The 17,289-nt window shown below is 51.1% G+C and overlaps 3 protein-coding genes and 1 non-coding gene across 7 annotated transcripts; 3 read left to right on the plus strand and 1 right to left on the minus strand.

Moving 5' to 3' along the window:
* Positions 1-1,177: 1,177 nt before the first annotated feature.
* Positions 1,178-2,402, minus strand: NCU14173. The gene is made up of 2 exons (XR_897962.1): positions 1,693-2,402; positions 1,178-1,573 (listed from the first exon to the last, which is right to left on the minus strand). It is a non-coding gene; the product is annotated as a ncrg122 (non-coding RNA).
* A 3,326-nt stretch (positions 2,403-5,728) lies between these two features.
* Positions 5,729-6,889, plus strand: NCU05566 (hypothetical protein). The gene is made up of 2 exons (XM_955435.2): positions 5,729-6,451; positions 6,529-6,889. The coding sequence occupies exons 1-2, from the start codon at positions 5,835-5,837 to the stop codon at positions 6,635-6,637; spliced, it is 726 nt and encodes a 241-aa protein (XP_960528.2). The 5' UTR covers positions 5,729-5,834; the 3' UTR covers positions 6,638-6,889.
* Positions 6,890-7,569: 680 nt separating this feature from the next.
* On the plus strand, positions 7,570-11,759 carry NCU05565 (the record flags this gene model as incomplete). 2 transcript variants are annotated; one of them, XM_011396662.1, is made up of 4 exons in its annotated part: positions 7,570-8,425; positions 8,492-9,561; positions 9,633-11,180; positions 11,246-11,759. In XM_011396662.1, the coding sequence occupies 4 exons, from the start codon at positions 8,066-8,068 to the stop codon at positions 11,253-11,255; spliced, it is 2,988 nt and encodes a 995-aa protein (XP_011394964.1). In that variant the 3' UTR covers positions 11,256-11,759. The 2 variants fall into 2 exon arrangements, with proteins under 2 accessions (XP_011394964.1, XP_011394965.1); XM_011396663.1 differs by having other exon boundaries at positions 8,066-8,419; positions 11,246-11,738.
* Positions 11,760-12,587: 828 nt separating this feature from the next.
* On the plus strand, positions 12,588-16,756 carry pex31 (peroxin 31). 3 transcript variants are annotated; one of them, XM_011396659.1, is made up of 3 exons: positions 12,588-13,210; positions 13,773-15,362; positions 15,439-16,740. In XM_011396659.1, the coding sequence occupies exons 1-3, from the start codon at positions 13,199-13,201 to the stop codon at positions 16,528-16,530; spliced, it is 2,694 nt and encodes an 897-aa protein (XP_011394961.1). In that variant the 5' UTR covers positions 12,588-13,198; the 3' UTR covers positions 16,531-16,740. The 3 variants fall into 3 exon arrangements, with proteins under 3 accessions (XP_011394961.1, XP_011394963.1, XP_011394962.1); XM_011396661.1 differs by having other exon boundaries at positions 13,188-13,511; XM_011396660.1 differs by having other exon boundaries at positions 13,188-15,362; positions 15,439-16,756.
* The last annotated feature ends 533 nt before the right edge of the window (positions 16,757-17,289 follow it).

Raw genomic sequence — 17,289 nt, forward strand, 5'->3', positions numbered from 1 at the left:
CGCGCTTTGCGAAAGGATGGTTGGACAACTCCGACCATTGCGGGGAGATTGACTCCTTATTGTTGCATTTCCGATATCCGCGAAAGTATCTAAACCAGAGTTAGCCATTAGCGACACTAGAAGATTGCATGAGCCAGGGCAATATATGAACAACGAAAGTCCTTTGGAAAGATTTGGTGTCCGGGATCTCCCTAGCCTAATGCTCGGAACACGATCCAAGCGAATACACTACCATGTTAGATCTTGAAGATATCTGGGGGGGTGTGCATGTCTGGCCATGATAGTCCCAAGATACACTACAGTGTATCATCTATCACTTGTCGATTTGGATCGGCGGTAGTAAAGCTTGTGACAGCCTATCAGAGCGACACAACGCATTCCGATCTGAACCAAGGCTGTAAGCTGTGAGATCTCGTACCTGTAATTTCTTCAACGGCAGCCTAAAGGGTATAAGATCTCCACTACTATGCAGCACAGTGTCGCGCTACAGAATCTGTGGAGGTGGGTGCGGAGATCGCAGCGTTACGATCCGATAGCCGTTAGCTCGAAGACCCGCGATTGCTGGAGTTTGATTCGCAGGATTCGATTTCAGCGCTACAATGGTCGCGTCTTTTCAACCATATGGGTACCAACTTAGAGAAGTCTAGAACCCACTTCCGATGCTGATTTCAAATTCCCTCTTTCTTTTTGTTCCTGTTGATCCACCAAGCAACAGGGCACTTGCGCTCCATTGCAGAGACAAGTGTAACCGCACGAAGTCTTTCAGCTGCGCAGCCAGCGAACTAGGCACGGAACAGGAACAATGATCCCGGGGCACGTTGGCCCGCCCCATCTCAGGCTTCAGCTCGCCAGCTCCACGACAAGGTCGAATAGGTACGTTACATGGTGGCAAGGTTGACCACCAAATCAGGCTTGCCCATTCCAGAGCCAGGGTTCCTATGGTTGCTAGCTTGTTGCAGGAAGCGACGGGGAAAAGGCTGATGGTGGCACGGGGGGGTCATGTCGGATAGCGCCAAGAGCCCGAGAGTGGACGGGCCACGAGATGTGTACACTAGCAGTTCCAGCCCACGGAGCAACACTCAACCGCCGTTGCCGGATGACGGCTGGGTGAGTGCGGTGTCCTGCAGACTTCGGCCGACGAGCTGCCATGATGGGTATCGGATCAACACTTCCTAACGACCAGCCGGCTGCCCCTAGGTCATGGTATCGTTGCGTGAAACTCATAACCGGTGAGTGCCCGGTCAAAAGGACAAAGGTTGGTGGTCGTTTTCAAGTGCTCTGACCAGTTGTGTCGTGTTACCTAGTTTAGACCACAGTCCACTTTCTTCAGCTTCCCGGTCCGACTAAACCGTATTTGCTTAGTCGTACAGAGATGTTTTGTGGACAATGCAAGGTTGTTCAGCCAATCCAGTTGGCAAGATGCTGCACATGGAACTGAGAGCAAGCTCAAGATGCCCGCACAAGGTGTGGCCTTCCCGGTCTGAGCATTCCTGTTACGAGCGAGTAGAAGCGGTATCAGGATGCTGTACAACGAATGGTCATGGAGCGTAGTGTTGCGAGTGGTTCAGCTAGTCTAGAAACAGATGATATAACGTGACCGTGGAGCTCTGCTGCTCAAATGAGACATGGCGCCGTTGAAGACGCACGAAGGGAGAAATTAGATGCCAGTCGCTTTGGCAGGTATGTACTTACACAGTACGTAGCGTCGCCCACCCCGGCAAGTGCTCCAGTTTTGACAGCGGGAAGGGCTGGAAGATCCACCGCACTAAACACGAAGTTGTGGATCGCTCTAGGCGCATCCGGGCCCACTCCACGCCCTGTCGAACTGCCTGGGCTCTTGACGGAAACTAAGTAGGGAAGCTAGTTGTACCCCCAACTTCACAGTCCGGGATCGATTCGGCCTCTGGTCATCCCGTCCTTTTAATAGTGAAAACTTTTCTTTTGAACGTCATACACCTTTGAATGAAGCGGATGTCCCCTTTTCTCTGCAGTATACAACCTGAGCTTGCAGACACCTCCATCGGAAAGTCCTAGCCTTGGCAATACTGACGAGCGTTGTGAGCCGAGTGCTTAACTGACAAGCCACGTCACCGTGTCCTCCAGGTATCTTTATCTTACGTGGCGCACCAAAAATATAACCTTTCACTGTCAAAGGGATAGGTTCGGATACGGGATTGATCGGCTGCGCTACTGGATACCTCGTGAAAATGTTGAGCCCGGGGCGGTTGGCCGGAAGGAAACGGCTATAATTAATGGTGTATCTTGCTTCCGGTATTCCGGGCCGTTCTCAGCCACCGCGGGATGAAGTGTAGGGTAAGCCGTTACTGATTCACCGCGATAGCGTCTTGGAAACCGGGGACGACATCGATGACGACATCGGTCACCTGATTGCCGGCAAGAGCGGATTCTCTCTACCGTCATGTTGTTCATCATTTTCCAACAGCCAAATTGAATCAAGCATGGTAAATGAAGAGAGAGTCTTCAAACAGCTGATACGAGATCACTGTACAGGACAATCTGCTGTTGCTCAGAAGTGTACAAATTGGCGACAGCTAGAAAATCTCGTGACTTGACGACTGCTTGAATGGAACGTTTCCGCAGTGTCAAGATAAGACTTGATGAACGCGATTTCGCGACGCCGAGATTGCAATTGCGATACCAACAGTGACACAGACCAGTTCCATATGTAATGAGCAGCAAGAATCTGCAAATGTCAAGTCGAATAGGTAGTAGTTAGTCATGAAAATCCGGGGAGGGCCGGAATGGGTACGAACCGAACATTTCGAACATGGGTTATTGATATGGCTTGTATGGATTGTTTGAATATCGAGACAACCAATGAGAGTTCACCACGATGAAGTTATGGGTCGGTCTTGTTCTTTGTACCAGGTACAGTACCCACTGCCACTTTGCCATCTTCACTTTCATCGATTCTTTCTTTGTCTCGGTTGTTCCTTCTCGTCGAGCTTGGAGTTCGAAAGACGCAAGCCGATCATCATGACTTCAACCAAATTTCGTTCAGCGGGACAGTTGCAGAAGACCGAGGAAAGCAGCATCGGATACATTTATGAGACGGGCCCGGAACAAGACTTTCCAGATTTTCGACTCATGGTATTCCCCCGTCTACATGAGCTATCAACATCATCATCAGCCAGGTGTCACCGACGGGTCCCCTCATCTAGAATCTTCTTTATTCTCCAATGATTCTAGTCCATCACTAACTACGGCAACAAGAATACTGCTCGTCATAAATTGAACTACAAAGTTGATAGGTACCTAATCATCAGTTCTTCATTCTGACTATCGGTTGTGGACAGGTGTCGACTTCTCCGGACTGTTTCTGCACTGTTCAGGACGCCCGTCACCGGCCCGAGCACGGGATATGACCAACATCGGATGCCCAGCGATTGCTCTAGAATCCATTTCGTCGAACATCTTGTGTCGCAAGTTCTTCAATTAGAAGCGGCAAGCAGCAAATCCGCTAACCACTGGCATCCGCACGTTGAACATTGAGCTCGACTGCTGGTGGAGTGGAAGTTTATGTTGGCCATCAGCCAAAGCGGCTGCAATACAGTCGTCCTAACATCCTCAAATATCGTATAACTTTGTGAGATTGGGGTTCGGAACTGCAGGGTTAAGAATGTTCGACAACCGCGTACATCCTCCTCAAGTACATACTGGTAAAAGCCGTTCTCGGACACTCAACCATACTGTTTTCTTCACGACAATCAATCCCAATTTCCTGAAGCATTACGCCAAATCACCTTAAAACCCCGGAGGGGCTCAGGGTAGTGTCTGTCACAGGCAAACAGGCCGTCAACACGTATGTAGGAGCCGTATCTCTTCCGAAGCCACGCCGCAGGCTTTAAGAGAGAACCAAATCGGAATCACCCAGGCTCGAGCGCAGGCTACATGCATCGCCAAGGCATCGCCAACCATGTCCGATGAATTTGAGAGGATTTTGTGGCTCTGAACCCATCTTTAGCCGGCAGTGTCGCTTGACTAACCAAGTTGAAGTGGAAGGCAATACTTCTAAATGGCATTTGCCTTTTCTGTCAAGTAATGTATAACAATTAGGATGGACTTCGCCGAAGACTGTCGGATCGAGAAGAAAAACATGTAAAGCTGAGGCCGTTGTATATACCAGAGGTGGCTTTGAACCAAGAGGCTGAAGTAAAAGTCACTCGTTGACGCCTTCCTTTTCACTTTCTCTCAAGACCGGTTTGTCTTGCCTCCTTCGGGGGACGCAGTTTCATGACATTATCATTGTCCGCTCGATTGGCTCTGTTCCATCTGGTCTGGTAAGTGGCAGTGATAAGAGGACAATCTACTCGGTGTTCATTAACTCGCATCGTACTCATTATCTGGCAGAATTGTCCGAAGGTCGCCCCGCGCACGAGGGTAGTTAGGTAACGAACTACTCCTCGGTAAGTAGGGCACTGATCTCGGTATTGCAGAGGTAGTTATTTCCGGTACAGCAAGCACTCGTGTATAATCGAGTATTCTTCGGCTTGAATCATAGCCGGTACATCCATTCTAGCTTCCACTTGGGTTGCCCCCAAGGTTCAGCCCAAAAACTAAGCATCGCTACCTAGGATTATACGTATTTGAATACCTTACCTACGTTGGTCTGGAAGGTACATCGCCATCTGCTGAGTGAGTAAACGGGATTCGTGTTCCTTCCAATCTCCAATTCAGGCAACGTTCACAGGTACATGCTTCTTTTCCCCTTTCTTTTCACATACGGAGAGCAAGTATGGCGTGTTCCGGGAGAAGATATATTAAACATATCATATGTGTCAGATGCACGGATGATGGTCTGTGGACACTGCTCGGTCGAGGGAAGGAAGGAACTAGGAGCGATGGGCGGCTTCAACCCAGGCAATGTTGTAGATTTGGCAGAAGAATATCATTTGGTAGACGGTTGCAGGGCTCTTGCTTGCGACAATGCTAGCCCACCCTGTAAAGAGAACGATCCAGGTCCATGCTGAGCGTGCCAGCATTGTAATGGTATCCATGGCCTAGCCTGGCGGTAGTCTGGACGTGGAGAGTTGTGTGAGATGGCGAGGGGAGATGAGAACTAATACAATCAAAGAATAACTGGAATCAACCGAGCATATAGGTAGGAAGGTAGAAATACAGGTGAGTACGTCTTGGCTATAAGCAAGACGAAGCGGAAAGAGCTGAAGGTACGTAGTAGTATCCGTTGAAATTGTGGCGAATCGAGCATTTAGCTACAAGGTGTACCTCACGTTGGTTGCAGGTTATTGGCATCCGTTCTCAGGGTTCACAACTTGAAGTTAGGCATTCCGTATCACAGTGGTTCCTTTGTGAACATACGTGGACAAACTCGTTGATGAAAGTTTTGAAGTCATGCTGAATGGCCGGTGGCAACCAGAATAGAGAGGCGGGCCTCGTCCCAGATGTAGGAACCTCTTGTTCGCGAATCATCATTATGTTTGCAAAGACATTGGACACTTTGAGTTTCCGTCTCTTTCCAGAAGGCTTGCTTTGTTGAATTCGGGGGCAATATCGGTTTGAGGGTTGCCGCGTTGGCAGTCGTGTTTACTCTTTCCTTTCTCTATGGAAACTGTGACCGAAATCGCTTTTGGCACTTGGGATGTTCCTTCCACATCCAACCGATCATGCATGACTCCAATCTCCCATCCGGTCAATCATCCTTCTAGGTTCCTCTCTCCTCCTCACCAGTTATTTCCAGCAAGTATTCCTGGATCATTAGATATCATCAAAATCATCGTGTCCTTTTTACCGCCCGTTCAAAAACACGCTTCGGTTCATCTTTACCCATCCAGCTTTCGATTATTCTTGACACGATGTCCCGACAACGTCGACACACCATTAGTGGTCCTCGACCCAGCACGCAGGGTATTTCTGCCGCGGATCCACGAGAATCATCAACCAACTCTGATCCCGGCTCTTTGCCGAGAGGTAATCTCTCTCAGGCTGGCCATGAGGTGGTCGATGCTATGACGCAGACAAGTGACCATATGGCTGATATAGCCGAAATGCCGCCATTCACTGGAGCCGACAGCGATGCTGAAGATGCCTCGACCGTCGCACAATCCAGATCAGACAGATTAGAGGTACCTGAATTGATTGAAGCCTTCACGCAGCTCGAGACTGGCGATGAATCACGACCCAACCCAAGCTCTGTTGCGCCTTCTTTGGCAAGCCCGATACCTGTGGCAGCCAGCGGACTATACGAAGTGTTGGACCATGTGCCTCGCCAGACCTTCTTAGGGCTCGTACGCCATATATCACCGATATCCTTCGAAGAGTTTGTACGGGAACTGATTGACCGCGGTTTATTGAACTGGGAGGACGACGACCTACCCATAACCCCAGCAAATAGAGTCATAATCATGGCCTTGACATTTCAGCAGCTTGCATCGCCCGCTGACCTCCATCTGCCCCCAGATGTTGTTGAAAGGTTAGTGCCAATGCTCATCTTATCACAAATGTCGCAGGCCGCACGCATAGTGGCCACTGACGTGATAATTTTTTTAGGATCTTCATCGACGTCTCCAAAGCCATCGGTATACTGTGTGGTGGTTTAGGTGCTCCACAATGGATCTTGGACATCGCCACGAAACTACGTGGTTTCAAAGACATATGAGCCGGATGGATAGTTCCCTGGCGCCCGGATAAGTAAAATTTTTGGTTTTTGGCAGCAGCGTCATTGTGGACAGACACTTGCACATATCGTGGGAATATTGATGTAAAGCATTGACATGCGCAATGCTAGCGAAAAAGCGAAGACTTGGAAGGGACAGAGACTGGAAGAAGCGAGAAAATAGTTGTCGAAACAGAATCGAACGGACAGTGCGGAGAGGATACGTTTGTTGCATATACAACGGCTTACTCGATGCTTTGGACACGTGTGCTGCATATGTTGGTGATTAGGTTCAGTTGATGCCCTTCGCTTGACTTGTCCCGGAACTGCTGTCCGTAATTTAGATGTTTGTGTCTTGGTCTGTGCGAGTTGTGTCTATGGCCCCTTTTGTATACTAGAATCTCTACGTTGACAGTTGTGGTATCAGATGTTCGTTCTCGTCTTAACTGTGTAATGCCAAGGATGGTTACAGCCCGTAGTATCATTGCTCCGAATTATTGACAATGTCGTGCTCATTACCGTGATTTATAATTCTTTCTCGTGCCTCAAATATGATTTCATCTATCATGGAGTACACAGAAATCAATGAGAGCAGTGCGAGCCTCTTAGATTTAGCATAGTTATCGAGTCGCTTTCAGCTATGCATATAGAACAGTAGACGTACCTGGTTGGGTATCAACGTAAGTTTCCACATGCACTAGGATTACATACCTCTAATCATTGCCAGTCCTACCCGAGGTCCACTATCACCACTATACGTGTCATGTCATTGGGCAGCTGCGAACCAGTTAAACCCAAAATGGCATGCGCATAAGATACGATACGGATCATACGAGCTGCCATAGCGAGCGCGTGGCTGGGTATTGGTATCGGCTAGGAAAAGTCATAACCAATATTACATCTAGCATACCCCTAGGACAAAATAGACAACCCCCCAAAACACTTCAATCGACCACAATCAATCTCATCCTTACATCGCACAAACCACCTCTCATCAACCATAAGATTGACTAGGTGATTTTTGACCTGGTGCTCACCCACCATCCTTTGTATAACTCAACTAGTGGTCGCTTTCCTTTCTTCCAGGCATGTTCTTGAACCTCAAACCTTTATACGGTTACACGCGGTATATCTCCAAGCGGAGACGGAGAACCTGCACAATCTAGACCACACACACATCGATTGCATTCACTCGAGCCCCATCTAGCTGGCCTCAACTTTCGGTCTCCAACAACATCAGCTCGCGAGTCGCAGCCTCCCGCGCGACACCAAGCACTGAAGGGACTCGGACCTTCCACTTGTACTCAGCGCAGGCGACCGCGAAGGAACGCCACAGGAGAACATACTACCCTTCACACACGTTCACGACGTGACCAACCCCCCACCGAACACACTCTCAGCTACGGCTAGACGGTTGACAATCGGCGCAAAATGGATCATTATCGAGCTTATGAGCTCCATTTTCGCTTCAGCAGAGAGGTAGACGAGCTCGAAAAGGAGCTCGAGACCGAAAAGCAAAATGCATCACAGGAGCTGCAGAAAGCGAAAAATGAGATTGAAAACAGAAGGCTCGAGGAAAGGTCAATGCTCCAGAAAAGACTCGGTACAATACCTCTACCTCCAGATCTCGAGCAGTTCATTGAAGATAAGCGGGACTTCTATCTGCGTCAAGCTACTCAAAACTACGAGAAAAGGTTGGAGAATGACCGGAAACAGTTTATTGAAAAGGTTTCCGCCGTGAACGAGAAATGGAGAATGCTACCATTCGACATAGAAGAAGATTTGGTAGGTGTATGTTTGATCCCTCACGAGTTCACGACTATTTTGGCCGTATACTGATCACACCATGTTATCTAGTCCACGCCACCTACGGAGCTGCCAATATCGAAACTGTCGTTAGACACCAGGGCTGGAACACCCATTTCCATGCCCTCTCCCATGCAAGCTCAACCGGCGGTAAAACTCCCTGTCTCTCACTTATCAAACAAGCGCCCTATTACAGAGATTCAGTCTCCTAACGAGAACCTCGCAATCGAGCAACCGGCAAAGCGCCCATCCGCGAAACGATCCATCACTTTCGATGAGGTGTACCAAGAAGGCAATGCTAAGTTCAAGCATATTATAGTCGAGTACCCTCCCGAGAGCGGAGAGTTTTACATTCTCAAGTGTGATGACCATGGAGTTCACTTTGGAGCCAATCCTCTTGCGGGAGCTGCTAAGCACCTAGCAAGCAAGATGCATGACCATCAGTCAAAGAACTATAGTGTTGCTATTGACACGCTAGGTTTGCGCGTCATTGGGTGTAATGCAGAACTGGCACGCAGGAACAACACGGCGGTCGAAGAAGCTGCTGTAAACGGCTACAAGCCGGTTAACTTACTTCAACTAAGCGTGGGAAGACGAGCGCGATATGTGGAGGCGAATCCCGAGTTTGCTAATTCCTTTTCCACCCCCATACCTTCGCTAGCCTCGCCAGCCGCTGAGGCACCTTCGGCAATGGCACCGCCTCCATCTCGAGGAACAGATAGTCCGGCAATGGCACCACCTCCATCGCGAGATACTTGTACCCCTAGTCCGGCGAAAGATCGACGGAAGAGCTTGCATTTACGGACACCGTCTGATCGCAGCACGCGCTCAGCTGTCCTCATCCCTGATCCTAAACCAGCTAGCCTCTACAAAGGGTTTTGGGTTCAAGACAAGCGGCATTATCCTGTTATGGTATTGCCGGTGAAAGAGGCAGACTTGAGTTCAGTCGGACTTGAAAAGACGTTGGAGGATACCAAGCTCTTGCAGACTGTGCCTCTCTGCTATAAACTTGATAAAACAGCTGGAAAGATCAAGTTCGAAGGGTGGGCCCCGGGATACGAGGATGGCGGGCCTTTGGTCAAGCTTAGGCAGGTTCCGGTCATGTATTTTGACCGAGACATGTAAGTTCTATTTCGAAGCCGAACCCTGGCCGTTGTTCCGGTCAACTAATATTGCTATACCATATCCTCAGGTCGTTTGGCTGGCTCTCGATCAAGGACATTTCAGCGTTTGACTTTGATGACCCGGACTGGCGTCAGATACCCTATTTTCAAAAGGCTGTCGAGCACTGGGAAAGTCTGAACAAGGCTAGCACGACTGCTAGCAGTGCAACAATCGGTGGTGCAGAACAACCTCGCCTGGAATCCAACTCGGAAGGGGCAACTCTGCCAGAACCCACACAAAATCCAACAGCCCCGGCAGCAGCAGCAGTAGCAGCACCAACGGAGTCAACATCATCAACGGAGCCAACCGCATCAACTGAGCCAACAGCAGCTGCGTGTCGATCCCAATCTGTCTCGGCGGCAGCCCCGGAACCCACAAAGAAGCCGGCAATTCCAGCAGCAGCAGCGGCGGCACCAAAAACAGCACAGCCTCGACCTCAACCTATCTCTGCGGCTGTCTCTAACCCTCCGGCACAAACTTCCACAGAGGATGTGACTCCAGCTGCTCCGACAGCAGTAGCAACACCACCAACTGCCGCCGCAGCTCCCACAATGTCAACACCTGTTGCTTCTAGCACTGTGAGTGCACCAATCCAGTTGGGTCCGAATGCAAACAGTATTCCTCCGGCCGTGGTACGGTTGGCAGAAATCGCCAAGACCGACCCCCAGCTTAGGGCTCTGATAGATAGAGTTGGATCGAAAGAGGGTACTAAGGAGGAGAATGAACGGTTAGAGCGCATCGTCGACCAGATTGCTTCGGAGCTTAGTAGCTCCGGGGAAGCGGTAGCAGCTACGGTTCAGCTTTTACAGCCCAAGTCGGTCAGTTCAGGCCCCAAGAACATGAAGGGTCACGGCACAGGCCTTAGATCGCCAGAGTCATCTAAGCCGCCCACTCCGCACTTGACAAAGGCAGCAATTTCACCGGCGGCGGCGGCTCCGGCTCCCTTGGTAACGGCAGGCCCGACGCCAGACTCTAGCACAGCTAGCTCGCGTACCACCTCTCCAACTGAAGTCCCCGCCCCTACGTCTACCTCAATCCACAACCCGCCCGTGAAGCCCTCGCCTGTCAAGCCCTCGCCCGTCAAGCCCCCGCCCGTCAAGCCGGCAACCTTTGTCAAACCCGAGAATGGGGTTACGACGACGGCGAAGACGACACAACCTCAGAATCAGAACGAGAAGTTTGAAGTGACCATCGAAAAGGGCAGCTGGAACGTAGATACCAATGGCGCTACGGAGGACAAGCTCTCAGTCCGGTTGATAGCATGCAACCAAACCAAGATTGCTTCCACAGCGCCCGGTCTTCCGTATAAGAACTGCCCATACAAGTTCGAGATCGATCCCAACAAGTTTGCCAACGTCATTGTCGAGAATTGCCCATCGAGCCCCAGCGCGAAGACGATCGTAACCCTCGTATTGAAGAAGGGGCGTGAGGGCAGTGGAGATAGGACGGTGGTCTTGACGTTTGATCGATTCGTAAATCCGGACACTAAAACGGTAGAGAGCGGGCGGGTGCAGGCGAGACGATTCTGTCGATGGTTGAGGGGGGTCAACACGAGCATTGCCTACTCTAACAAGAGGTGAGTGGTTTGGGTTCCTGTTTTCATTGACTGATGACCGCTAACTGACATTGATCTCCCTTTAGTTTCCAATAGATGTTCAATCCTCGTCCGGTCTCGTTGGGAGAATTTATTTCAGTGATGATAAGACCGGCAAGAGTCAGGCGCGCATGCGCTAGGAGTGTCAACGGACGACGTTTGACGGTCAAGATCAAGGAGAACAGGGCGGCTCGCCGAGATGATGTGGTTCTGGTTGGTCGCTACGGTCATGGCTGCTCTTTTGCCAAACAGTACCTGAGGAGACAACATTCTTTGGGTATGGGAGGTTAACGGTCTAGTCAAGGTGTACTTCAAGGTACATACATATTACGGGTTATGAGACTTTTAGAACGGCATATCTTTATATGGGTTCTGGTAGGAATGCCTGGGTTCATCTTTAGGCAGTACCAGCCTCAGCCCGTCGAGCCAGTGTGGACGGCTGCGTCTGTCCTGGACACTCGCCCTGCCTTTACAACACAGATTTGGAGTGTTGATTTTTTTAGATTTTAGGGAAATCCAGCATGGTCTATAAGCCTACTGCAACATCCATGCCCACTACTATAGAGCTTCGTTGTGTGCAAAATGGTGGTTTTGAATGTCTCCACCTTCTAACGCCGTTGAAACGATAGGTGTGAAAAGGCACAGGACATTGAAAGAATCGGATTTACAGTACTATGGTACAGGGTGGCAACACATTGGGTCTCCCCCACTCTTTTTTTCGCGGGCATGAAATGCACATATTCGGGCAGTATAAACTACTTATAGTTTCACAAATTCAATAGAAGAAATTATAAGATACGGAAGAAAAGTGCATAGCGTGCACAACTGTGTTTTCGTGTTCAAGTTAATTGTGACATCATTGTCGGGGGAGGACATGGACCACTGGCAGCAGGGTCCTGTGCCGGGTAGGTTCGGTCCACAGCGTCCATGCTTCAAGTGCCGGAGCCCAGGTTTTACATATGTTAATGGTGATTGTGCCTAGGCAGGTATGCATATGAGGCCAGGAACAATTTGCATGTGATTTCCGTCCGTTCAACGGGGATTTGTCGCCAGGAACCGCCCCTGTAGCGGGAAGTACCTCTCTACCTAGCAGGAACTGAAGGAAACCTAAGCCAAACAGCACTCGTCCTCCGCTGCTGCCCTGTTCCTAGGATGAAGCAGGGCAGCCGCTATAGAGAGATGGATATGTATCATGGTGACGAGATAGGTAATCGCGGGTGCTAATGCTTCTTTGCATGAAGTGCTAGACCGCCCCCCGATGCTCCGCTCGAGACCGCCGTAGGTATTCCGTCTTTCAGGCCCCACCACTACCTACCTAGAGGTACTTAGGCCCATGCCATCTCGAGATCGTAATGAAGGAACTCACGTGGAAATGATTCTGTCTGACAGCAGCACCAAAAGAGTTCGTTTGTCTGTCCACTTCCATGATTCAATCCCAACTAATGGACCAGAAATTCGTCCATTTCCCCCCCTACCGCTCTTCATTTCTCCTTAGGTGGTTTTGCGCCTCTTTACTTCGTCCAACATTTCTTACTACACCTACCTCTATCATGAATACCTCTACTAGATAGGTATCCTTGACCTACCGCACGACCTGACTGTACACTACACTACACTACACTACACTACAACTCATAGTGTATTGGAACCCCAGCTAACCACGTGCGCATCTCCGCTGTTTCCTAGCGCCCGACCCGACTCCATTGATCTGACCGCGAACCGCGAACCACCACAAATCCAAAAGCCTGGGGAAGACGGTCGGGGCGCACATTCGCAGCCTATGACGTTGGGCTACGACTCGAGGGAGCCATTCATGGGCGCGTGCTACCTTCGGTTGGGCTTGCGTGCGGAGAGCAAACCGTACACAAACGACCATCATCACCATCAGTTCCGGCCATCATCATCATCATCATCATCATCGTCATCATTTTCTTCTTTCTCCTCTCCCTCTCCCTCCTCCTCCTCCTCCTCCCCCCTCTACCTGCGGCTGCTTCTGATTCATGGCTGCATTCGTGAGTTCTGTCCTTTCTTACATACCCTGAACATTACTCCTACGGGCTCTTTGCCTTGTCCTCTTGTCCCTACCTACCTACTACCTACCTACCTCCCACTATCCTATCTACCTTCTCTGTGCTACCATCACCACCTACCTACCTCCTATACGGCCTAGGTTGCGCCAGACAAACATCTTCCCGACGGCACCCCATCGTCGTGCATAAGACTCTGTCCTGTTGAAGATCGATCCGCCATCTCAATAGCACCAGGCATCCTTGCCAGGCCCCCCCTGGCCAGCGATCTCCTTCAAATAGAAAGGTCTGTCGGCGATTCCCGCTGCCGCCGAATCAGCTCCAAGAGCTTCCAACCCAGCCCGTCGTCATCATCATCACCCCCAACCACGGCCATCGTCATCCTTCCATCAAGGCTACAGTCCAAGGCGACACAGCGACGACCATGCTGCGCCGCCTCCTCTTCACTGCGCACCTCGATCGAATCATGACCCTATCGTTGCATCACCATTCCCGCTAGGGATAGCTAGACAGTACAAGACTGACACTTTCCTCCATCAACATACAGGATCCTCCCTGGCTTTCGCATATGTCCGCTCCTCAGCCTCAGCGCAGCGGCGATGCGCTGAACTCCCACCCATCCACCCCTTCGAACCAGCCAAAGGGCATCCTATACTCGAATGATGGCACCGCAAGCAATCCGAACCCGACCCATGCCTCCTTCTCTCCCGCTACCCTAAGCTCGACCGCGCCGAGCGCCACCTCCGCCGCGAAGAGGAGGAGTACCATCCTCGTCCACCAAAAGTCGCCGCTTCTCCTCGCGACACCACCCCAGATTACACGCGCTTTGGCTTATAGCCATCCGTTCCTCCTACCCTTGAATACGCTTGCTGGTCTGATAACATGGACGACCCGCGATCCCTGGGAGAGCTTCCTGATGGTTGCGGTCTTCTGGGCTGCCGTTCTATATGGTGACATCATTGTCCGGGTTGCCGGTCCCGTCGTGCTTGTCCTGCTCTTGATCGGTGGCATGTACGGCCGGCGCTACAGCCCGCTGAGCAGCAGTGGTTGGACCGAGCCAGGCGTGGCGGCTGGAGACATGGCGGCGCTCGCGGGGACAGATGGAAAAGGGAGTGTTAGGGGCAAGAAGGCTCCCAAGAGCAAGAACCTTTCCGTCGACGGGCTCCCGGACAACAAGAATGGCAAGGCCAATGGCGGGCTCGGTGGTGGCGTGGGAGCGAGCGCTGGAGGAGGCGGACAACTGAGGAACCAAGGGTCGGTATCCGAAGTGACAAACACGCGGCACCAGAAGACGTTGGACGAGATTGTCGAGACACTTAAGGAGTTCACGGCGCGCTGCAACATTCTGCTGGAACCTATGCTGGAACTCACGGATTTCCTCAGCACTCAGCGAACACCTACATCGGCCACCACGAAACCCGCGCTGACGACACTTTTCATCCGGATCCTTCTCTGTACCCCGTTTTGGTTCGCCCTGACGCTTCCACCTTTCCGTCTGATTACTACACGCCGGGTTATCTTGATTTTTGGTACTCTCATCCTAACTTGGCATTCCCGCGTTATGCGGGTATCTCGTGCCATTCTATGGCGTAGCGCCTCCATTCGCAGGTTTTTGGAATTGGTTACTGGCTTGCAGTTCGAAAAGCCCGTCAAGGTTTCTCCTGCCGAGAAGAGTGGCGTTGCATCATCCGCTGCATCCACTGCTAGCGGCAGTTCAGCCAACAAGAAGACATTTGCCAACATCAAAAGTACAAAGGCGTATAACGCGCAGGAGTCTGAGCTTACCAAGGCCCTTCGACGTGCCCGCGGCGGACACGACACAGGCGTGCGCTTTACATTTATCATTTATGAGAACCAGCGTCGGTGGGTCGGTCTGGGATGGACTACTAGTCTGTTTGCGTATGAAAGGCCGGCATGGACCGACGAGCACAACAACGCGGTCCCGCCGCGAGACCAGTTTGAGCTTCCCGAGGTCGAGGACGGTAGTAACATGCGCTGGCGCTGGGTCGAGGGATCGAGATGGCGAGTCGATGGAGTACCCGACGAGGCTGTTATGCCTGGAGAAGACGCGGATGGAAAAGAATGGGATTATGACAGCCCTGGGGGGCGTATGGGCTGGGTTTACTATGATAACAAGGTTTGTTCTTTCCGTTTCCGAAGATATTTGTTTCAAAAACAAGAGAACCAGGCACACCGTGCTAACCTAGACGCAGTGGCAAAATGGCCGCCGAGGTCAAGATGGCTGGGGACGCTGGACAAGAAGGAGAAAGTGGTATCGCGATGCCGAGCTCGTGGAAGCAGACGATGCCCTGATCGAGGAGTTGGCAGAGGATGCGGTAGTTGACCAACAAGGAAACAACTATACTGTGAACGGATCCGCCAACGGCAACTCCAGCGCCGATTCAGTTACACCAACCGCAACACCAGCCCCGGGACCAGGAATAGGTGCTCGGGCACAACCGCGATCGCTGCTCTCCGATCAACTAGCCGCGTCGGGTGAGATTGCTTCACCCTCTACCGCCGTCCCTAGAAAGACGTCGATCAAGCTGAAGAAGTCCACACCCGAAAGCGCGGTCGACAGCTTAGCAAGGATACAAGCGCAAGATATGACGAAAAGCAGAATGGATATGAAGGATAAACTCCGCAAAGATAAAGACGCAGAAACAGAAGGAGGAGACGAGGCCGCTTCGGTGGTTTCCACATCCAGTACTAGTAGGTCCCACAGATTTTCTAGTGCTTTATTTGGTAAGTCGCCGACCAGCGGTGCTTCCAGCGCTGTCACCATCCGGGGTGGTCGTGGTTCTTCCACCGGAGGACAACAAAGACGGAATTTCACCGACACTAGCACTGCCCCCACCACCACCGGCAGCCCATCAGCAAGTTCCTCCGGTGGTGGCGGCGGCGGCGGCGGCAGTTGTGCAGGTCACGAAGGTCGCGGACAGAGCCCCAGTACCACGCCCTACTTCTCCTCTCACTCTTTATTCGTCCCATCAAGTCAGAGTCGCAGTAGCAGCATCAGTCGAAAAACGATTTCAAATAACAGTGGTAATAACAATTCTTACGCGAGGAGTAGGAGGTCGAGTCACAGCAACGCCGTAAGCAGTAGCAATACGGCAACACCAACGACAGCAACGGCAAGAGGGTCATCACCGGCGCCGCAATCCACGCTGATGGCGGCAAAGACCAACGAGGAGGATGAGGTGGTGTCATCGTTTGGGACGCAAACTAGGTTGGCGTTGCAGGATGCCGGGAAAGATGCAGGCAGTTGGGGGTTTGGGGATGAGGTCAGGATGGGATTGGAGTGAGAGGCTAACGGATGAACAATATATACCTACTGCTATATATACACAACGGGATAACTCAGGAGATAGATGGCCTAGGTTAGACTATTGGAGATGGGATACCCAGGAACGGGACGGGACGGGACAGGGATCGGATGGGGAGACTGAATAGTTTGGATGTTGTACATGTCTCTTTAGGACAGGAACAGATCGAATGAACAAGATTGAACCACCTAGCATCCGCCGTGACCACATGGTATCTGGTTATCTCACTGTCAGCGTCGTACACCATATCGCTTTCATCACTCCGTTGATGGTGCTGCCGGGAGCGGTTGTCAGTTGAGGCCATCACCACGTCTTGGCATTTCTTGGCATCTCCGGTCGACGCAAAATTCGGCTGTCACTGTCAATCCCAACATCAAGTTCCTTCTTTTCTCATGCTTATGTTAGATCCAAGACAGATCTATGGAAATATTTGGAAGAGTATGTCCATGCATATCTGTTTGATGGAACAGACCCAAAGTGTTTCAGATCTACGAGTGTCTTTGCATTCGAAAGCTGAAAGCGCAGAAACGCCACCACTGGTTGCCTCGTCCGGAGGGATCTGGAGCTATCTATAGTCCGGACTTTACTTTATTACGCTCAAGAAGTCACCAGCTCAAAATATATGAAGTGTACAATCAGAATTGGACCGTACATCCAATGGAAGAAGATGTCCGGCCAGTGCATGTTACCTGGCTGAGGCAAAAACTGCGCAGTGTCAGTCGACAGCGATAAATGAAT

The sequence above is a fragment of the Neurospora crassa genome, linkage group VI, assembly GCF_000182925.2.
Source record: "Neurospora crassa OR74A linkage group VI, whole genome shotgun sequence".
Taxonomy (NCBI): domain Eukaryota; kingdom Fungi; phylum Ascomycota; class Sordariomycetes; order Sordariales; family Sordariaceae; genus Neurospora; species Neurospora crassa.